The sequence below is a fragment of the Salmo salar genome, chromosome ssa02 (genome assembly GCF_905237065.1).
Source record: "Salmo salar chromosome ssa02, Ssal_v3.1, whole genome shotgun sequence".
In the NCBI taxonomy this organism is placed as follows: domain Eukaryota; kingdom Metazoa; phylum Chordata; class Actinopteri; order Salmoniformes; family Salmonidae; genus Salmo; species Salmo salar.
The window spans coordinates 20,739,967-20,748,419 of NC_059443.1; the positions used below are offsets into that span (position 1 = coordinate 20,739,967).

General features: G+C 44.8%; 1 protein-coding gene across 1 annotated transcript; it reads left to right on the forward strand.

Moving 5' to 3' along the window:
* Positions 1–57: 57 nt before the first annotated feature.
* Positions 58–8,253, forward strand: LOC106605776 (zinc finger protein 581). The gene is made up of 4 exons (XM_045699841.1): positions 58–166; positions 3,189–3,345; positions 4,285–5,731; positions 7,413–8,253. Exons 3-4 carry the CDS (start codon positions 5,300–5,302, stop codon positions 7,761–7,763), a joined length of 783 nt encoding a protein of 260 aa, XP_045555797.1. The 5' UTR covers positions 58–166; positions 3,189–3,345; positions 4,285–5,299; the 3' UTR covers positions 7,764–8,253.
* The last annotated feature ends 200 nt before the right edge of the window (positions 8,254–8,453 follow it).

The following is an 8,453-nucleotide window of genomic DNA, read 5'->3' on the forward strand; positions in this document are numbered from 1 at the left end:
GGTATGGGCGGCCCAAGGATCCCAGATAGCGTTAACCGAAGCCGAATGCTGCGACGCCATGAGCTCCCACCTCTCTGCTCGCGTAGCAGGCTGCGCGCAGAATCTCGACTACTAACTAGTCCGCCTCTCATTCATATTTGGTCCTCCGGAAGTATCCACAGCTCGGGTAAGCCAGTGTCTATGCAGCGAGTGACTTATGGGTGGAGTATGTAGTTTTTTATCCAGTTTTAAATGTATGGACAGTATACCGGACGCATCCCACACCTGTTATATTGACAAGTGTATGTCCAGACAATTAAGTTAGTGAAATAAATTACAATATGCCGGTAAAGTTTCCTACATCGCTTTTTCTGCCAGCTGTCGGGCTGCTCCCTACAGGGCTCGAACCCTCGACTTGTAAAATGGCTGGTTGTGGGTCCATAGACAGCCAGGGCAGTTATTACGGCAAAAATATCAACATAATTTAGACAAATACCGCGGCGTCATTTAAAATAAGTGAGCCGAATATATTACATGAAATGCAGTTAGCAAACATTGTCCCAGGTTCGAGTGTCGTGGCCATTGATGCGCAGTACATCCACAGATATAAAACAGGGTTTGGCTATTCGGACCTCGGACTGCGCGCAATGGCGTCTCCCATAAACAGCGACACTTTTTATTCCAACATAAATACAGTACAAGGATGGATAAGGGTTCAAATGCAGGAAAACAAATATGATGTCGACCCAAAACCGTTGCCAAATATTTAACGAATGTCTTATTTTGTATTAGACTATGGCAGACAAATGAAATTCTGAAATCGAAAGAAAAAATGGGCTTTACCCCCAGATAGTATGATTTCGCTGACATCATGCTCTCTTGAACCCTCCACTGCAGACTGTCGCGTTCATGATATGTGGTATATTGGCGACTTTGTGTAGAGCCCGGTAAGCAAATTATATAAAACCAGTGAAGTCCATAATAACAGCAAACGTGCGTAATTTACGCATGCTGCGTTACATGTTTAAGATTGACAATCATAGCAATTAAGCATATCAGGTAATCACTGATTGTAGAGCATGAGACAACACGCTGTAGCCTTTAAAACAAATCTCGCCTCAAGTTATTGAGATATTAGCAGGAATTGGAACCGGTTTGAATGATGATAATGTTATTGATGATGATGATGACGATCATTGATGATGATGATGATGACAATGTAATGGTGATGATGACGATGATGAGGTGGAAGGTGGTGGTGGGGATGTTATGTAGGTGATGGGGATGATTTAACCTAAAGTCTCTTCAGAAAGTATTCCTGTATTCATACCAATGGACTTTTTACACATTTTACACAAAGTGCGATTAAAATGGTTTTAATTGTCAGTTTTCTCCCCAACAATCGACACAAAATACTCTGTAATGTCAAAGTGGAAGAAAAATTCAAACATGTTTTTTAATATATTTTTTAACAAATTAATGAAAAATAAAACACTAAAATATCTTGATTAAAAAGTATTCAACCCCCTGAGTCAATACATGTTAAAATCACCTTTGGCAGCGATTACAGCTGTGAGACTTTCTGGGTACATCTCTAAGAGCTTTCCACACCTGGATTGTGCAACATTTGCCCATTATTCTTTAAAAAATTCTTTATACTCTATCAAATTGGTTGTTGATCATTGCTAGAGAACCATTTTCAGAGCTTGCCATAGATTTTCAAGCATATTTAAGTCAACACTGTAACTCGGACACTCAGGAACATTCACTGTCTTCTTGGTAAGCAACTCCAGTGGAGATTTGGCCTTGTGTTTTAGGTTATTGTCCTGTTGAAAGGTGAATTCATATCCCAGTGTCTGGTGGAAAGCAGACTGAACCAGGTTTTCCTCTGGTATTTTGTCTGTGCTTAGTTCCATTCCGTAGCTTTTTTATCCTGAAAAACTCAGCAGTCCTTAACGATTACAAGCATACCCATAACATGATGCAGCCACCACTATGCTTGAAAATATGAAGAGTGGTACTCAGTAATGTGTGTTGTATTGGATTTGCCCCAAACATAACACTTTGTATCCAAGTCAAAAAGTGAATTGCACATTTTTTGCAGTATTACCTTAGTGCCTTGTTGCAAACAGGATTCATGTTTTGGAATATTTGTATTCTGTACAGGCTTCGTTCTTTTCACTCTGTCAATTAGGTTAGTATTGTCGAGTAGCTACAATGTTGTTGATCCATCCTCAGTTTTCTCCTATCACAGCCATTCAACCCTGTAACTGTTTTAAAGTCACCATTGGCCTCATGGTGAAATCTCCGGCAACTGAGATAGGAAGGACACCTGTATCTTTGTAATGGCCGGGTGTATTGGTACACCATCCAAAGTGTAATTAATAACTTCACCATGCTCAAAGGGATTTTTAAAACCTATTTACCAATAGATGCCCTTCTTTGCAAGGCATTGGAAAACTTCCCTGGTATTTGTGGTTGAATCTGTGTTTGAAATTCACTGCACGACTGAGGGACCTTAGAGATAATTGGGGTACAGAGATGAGGTAATCATCAAATCAAAATCAAATCAAATCATTCATGTTAAATCAAATGAGGTAATCATTCATGTTAAAAACTATTATTGCACAGAGAGTGAGTCCATGCAATTTATTATGTGACCTGTTAAGCCATGTTTTACTCCTGGACTTATTTAGGCTTGCCATAACAAAGGGATTGAATACTTATTGACTCAAGACATTTCAGCTTTTCATTTTGAATGAATTTGTAAAACTTTCAAAAAACATAATTCCACTTGTGTATTGTGTGTAGGACCGGTGACAAAATATCTAAATTTAACCCATTTTCAATCCAGTCAAAGGGTGTGAATACTTTCTGAAGGCCCTGTTTTTGTAGTAAAACAAGAATAGGAGTTTAAGAAATTCATAATAGCCTATTTAGTCTATGTGAATAGTTTGAGTCTAGGCATATTTCATTATGCACAATGAAAGAACAAGTAAGATATTCTAACAACATGATACTAATTTAATCAACTTCCTAATTTTGTTGCTCTGATATCCTGTGAAATCGCATAACGACACCTAGCCACCTCAGGACATCTTCCTTATCAATGAAGCCTATAGTCATTTGATTGACAAGTCCTCTTATTATTTGATTGTAATAATTAATCTCTTGTTAAGATGATAAAATATTGAATCCCCATTTTACAGATTTAGGCATGTTCCAAAATGGATTCTCAAAAGACAGGGGTTCTGACCAATGGTGGCTCAGATGACAGGAGTGTCGGCCAATCCTTGAAGAGATCGGGGACTGTGCCAGAGATCCATGAGGAGCCAGTGGACTCCTTGATCTTATTCTGCCCACCAGGTAACCTCCAATAATGCTCCCTTAAACAGGTGTACTCCAGTACAGGTGTCCAATCAAAACCATTTTAGGCCAAACGAGGAGAAGGGGCTGGGAGAGCGCCCTGCGGGCTCAACCAACCAATCACAGTCAAGACTGGACTTCCTGGTGTGTGCGATCAACCAATCAGAGTCAAATCAGACGTTCCTGGATTGTGCAACAGGCCAATCACAGACTCTGCAGCTCTCAGCTCTACCAAAGTCGTGCCTCCCTCTGATTCTAAAGGGAGTAGGTTAGAAGCCAGAGCTGTTTGGTCTGGGACCAGTTGAAATGCCCTGACCTCCACTACTGTGACTGGCACGGGTCAGATGGAGGATGTGTGTGTTGAAGAGATAGAACACACTGAGGAGCCTCTCTACAGGATGGAGACAGAAGAGAGGGATGAGAGGAGAGATGGAGAGAAGGATGTTACGCAAGACAGGAATGGTAGTCCCATTGTCCCTGAAACGCCTCTCATCTCCGACACAGCCAAGGCAGTGAGGGATGGAGGGATAAGGGGGGAGAAAGAAAGGAAAGATAGAGAGGATGAGAGAGTGATACCTCTTTTCCTACCCCCTAGTCAATGTCATGGGGGAAAAGAGAGACCAGGAGAGGACAGAGGAGAGAGAGCGGAGGCAGGGAAAGGAGTAAGGGGGAGAAGAGAGGAAGAGGAGGGAGAAGTATTGGATCTGAGCTTCCCTAAAAAGAGAGAGATCAAGGAGAGGAGCCTTTGGCATGAGAGCTCACTGCTTATGGAGGTAGATGAGGTAGAGGGGGATGGAGATAGGGACATAGTAGAGGAAGATGATTGTGATGATGAAGAGGATTCTATATTGAGAATGGATGGAGCTGACATTTTTGGGGGACCTCTCTTGTCTCCCTTGTTCTTCTCTACCTCCGTTTTCACCTCCCTCTCTTCCATAGACTCTGAAAGTGAAGGTCTTCTCCTGATAGATGACCAGGGTATTCCATACACACTCACCCCTGAGGGGCACAAAGTGCCCCAAATGGACTCGTCCAGGCCAGACAAACCCCCCCTCAAGCCAGCCAAAGGTGCAGTCCAGCTCATTGGAGGGAGAGGATGACAGGTTGTCTCATATAACCACAGCAGGGGTCACTTTCCTCAGCCAAAGTTTAGTAAAAACTCCACACACACACAAGGAAAACACATGTCCCGCTCCTGTTACGTCTATGAAACCCTCACAGAAGTCAGAACTTCTAAAAAATACAGAACACTCAAAGAACCCAGAACTCTCACAGAATGCGGAACCCCCTAAGGTTCTAGATTCAGGTGTGAAATCTGTTAGTGAGGCTAGTGCTGCTGTTTCCCAACCCTCTGGTTCTGCTGTACACCTCCAACCCCCTCAGCCCATCCAGATCCTGACTAACCCCTCCTCCAACACCCCCATCCTCCTCTTCCCCTCCTCCCCCCCAGCTCTCCTCCATTCCCCTAACCAAGACTGATGCCAACCCAGGCCTCCTGGCCTTCTCTCTCCCCCTCTCCCTCACCCAGAACATTCTCCTCTCCTCCACCACCTCTGGTCAGTCTTTCTCTACCTCCACCCCCATTGCTCTCATTGACCCCTCCACCGGTCAGCTCTCCCAAATCACTGCCTCCTCTTCATCCCCTCTTTCTCTCTCTCTCTCTTCTGGTCAGTTCGCCACATCAGGGTCATCCCTCCCTGCCAATCCCTCCCACCCAGTTATTAGATCGACACCCAACAACTCCCCTACTATCCTATCAAGAGAGAGTCCCATTGTTAACCCTCCCGCCCCTCTGACCTCCCCCTCTGTGGTCTCCTCCCCTCCCTCCAAGCAGCCCAGTGCTGATGGCAGTTCTAAAGCAGTTCTACTCAGCTCACCTCCTCACAAACACACTGAACCAAACTGTTGTGACCCCAACACCGATCATCAGTCACTATGTACTGAAGAAACCCAAATGGAGTCAGTCCCAAATGGTTCATCTCCTACTAAAGCCCCTCCCCTTACACACCCGCAGTCCCCTTCTCTGTCCTTTGACTTCAGTTTGGAGGCATCCGACCAATCAAAAGCCCCAGAGTCAAAGCACACCTCCCTCCCATGGGACGACCATCTCTACTTCTCCTCCGCCACCGCTCCTCCCTCCCCTCCCCTTGCCCCCATCTTCCCGTCCAGCGGACCCAGGAACCTGAACCCCCTGGACCCTCTGGACCCCCTGTCCCCAGCCTCCTCTCCCTCCTCTGGGCCACGAAGGGTCCTCTACTGCCCTCTCTGCCCTAGGATCTTCTACTACCTGTCTGACCTGGAGCGTCACTCCATCACCCATTCTCAGAACAAACCCCATGTCTGCCTGCAGTGTGGCAAGGCCTTCAAACGCTCCAGCCATCTGCAGGTGAGCTCAGTTGTTCATAAATGTTTGAATTGTGGTGTGGTGATTTGGTGGGCTCATGATGACATATTGTTTTCAAATCAAATCAAATTGAATTTGTCACATGCACCGAATACAACAGGTGTAGACCTTACAGTGAAATGCTTACTTACAAGCCCTTAACCAACAATGCAGTTAAAATTTTAAAAATAAAAAATAAACAAGAAATGTAATAAATAATTAAAGAGCAGCAGTAAAATAAGGGGGTACCGGGTACCGGTACAGAGGTAATTGGGGTAATATGTACATGTAGGTAGAGTAATTAAAGTGACTATGCATAGATAATAACAGAGAGTAGCAGCAGTGTAAAAGGGGGGGGGGGACGACAATGCAAATAGTCTGGGTAGCCATTTGATTAGATGTTCAGGAGTCTTATGGCTTGGGGGTAGAAGCTGTTTAGAAGCCTCTTGGATCTAGACTTGGTGCTCCAGTACCGCTTGCCATGTGGTAGCAGAGAGAACAGTCTATGACTAGGGTGGCTGGAGTCTTTGACAATTTTTAGGGCCTTCCTCTGATGCTGCCCGGTATAGAGGTCCTGGATGGCAGGAAGCTTGGCCCCAGTGATGTACTGGGCTGTACGCACTACACTCTGTAGTGCCTTGCGGTCGGAGGCCGAGCAGTTGTCATACCAGGCAGTGATGCAAGAAGTCAGGATGCTCTCGATGGTGCAGCTGTAGAACCTTTTGAGGATCTGAGGACCCATGCCAAATCTTTTCAGTCTCCTGAGGGGGAATAGGCATTGTCGTGCCCTCTTCACAACTGTCTTGGCGTTTGTACCATGATAGTTCGTTGGTGATGTGGACGCCAAGGAACTTGATGCTCTCAACCTGCTCCACTACAGCCCGTCGATGAGAATGGGGGCGTGCTCAGTCCTCCTTTTTCTGTAGTCCAAAATCATCTCCTTTGACTTGATCACGTTGAGGGAGAGGTTGCTGTCCTGGCACCACATGGCCAGGTCTCTGACCTCCTTCCTATAGGCTGTCTCGTCGTTGTTGGTGATCAGGCCTACCACTGTTGTGTCATCGGCAAACTTAATGATGGTGTTGGAGTCGTGCCTGGCCGTGCAGTCATGAGTGAACAGGGAGTACAGGAGGGGACTGAGCACGCACCCCTGAGTGGCCCCTGTGTTGAGGATCAGTGGGGACGGCCCGTCAGGAAGTCCACGATCCAGTTGCAGAGGGAGGTGTTTAGTCCCAGGGTCCTTAGCTTAGTGATGAGCTTTGAGGGCACTATGGTGTTGAACGCTGAGCTGTAGTCAATGAATAGCATTCTCAAATAGGTGTTCCTTTTGTCCAGGTGGGAAAGGGCAGTGTGGAGTGCAATAGAGATTGCATCATCTGTGGATCTGTTAGGGTGGTATGCAAATTGGAGTGGGTCTAGGGTTTCTGGGATAATGGTGTTGATGTGAGCCATGACCAGCCTTTCAAAGCACTTCATAGCTACAGACGTGAGTGCTATGGGTTGGTAGTCATTTAGGCAGGTTACCTGTTTTGATTGTGTTTGAAGTGGAACTAGGTCCTTTGTGTCAGATTTCATCTTGTTATGACTGCTATGTAATAAGTAGGTATAAACATATCATAATATATGAACATGAATGTATAGTGTTATCTAACAAACGTGACCCTCGTCCTTTGACCCTGAACAGAGACACAAGCACATTCACACGGGCGAGAGGAACTTTGTGTGCCCCATCTGCTCCAAGCGTTTCAGGGAGGCGGGCGAGCTGCAGCGCCATCAGAGGGTACACACAGGAGAGAAGCCCTACCAGTGCCCGCTGTGCCACACACGCTTCGCCGAGCGCAACACCCTGCGTCGACACACCAGACGCAAACACCCTTACCACCAGGCAGCTATGGAGATGCTGTCCGAGAGAGGAGCAGGGGGAGGAGGAAGAGAAGGAGGGGATGAAGATGAGGGCACAGAAGAGTGGTATAGTTCCACTGTGTCCAACTTGAACAACTCTGACTCTGAACCAGATTCTGAGGTCATTTCCTGAGGCTGATCCTCTTGAATAAAGGAAAGGAGGAGGAGGAGGAGGAGGAGGAGGAGGAGAGCAAAGGTTGTGTAGCTTCACTGTGTTCAACGGTACTTTCCAATGAGAACATTGGTTATATTTATTTATTAATTTCTCTTGAATGTATTTTATTTCCATTCCCTTACAGGGTCCGAAAATGATCACTGATCGCATAAATCCTTTCCCATCAAGTATTCCTTCGATTTTCGTCATTTCCACAACTATAGGGCGGAAAATGTTAATGGACATTCTAAAAAGGTCACCCTTTGACATTCTGCTATAACAATACATTTGCACTACCAAAGTACAAACAATTATGTTGTAAAAAGCGATCACAATGTTTTATTGTAAAATTGTTCTTTATTACTATATTTTTTTCTTCTCTTGTGGGAGCTGTACTTATTATTGAGTGAGATTATTTAACTTTCTTACAATTAAAGACATTGTCGTTCGATTTTGTGTTCAAATTTGAGAACAATAGCCTCCAATTTGTCCTTTTTACATGGTTTTTACATTGTGATTTCTGCTGCCTATGCCTTCAAAACAAGGTGCACTAATTTGTTAAATGCATAGAACAGAATTCTGACCAATTTTTTGTTGTTGCTGATTGCACCACTGATGCAATTGAAGCTTATGATAAATGCTAATCATGTTAACTTATTTCAGTTAAAC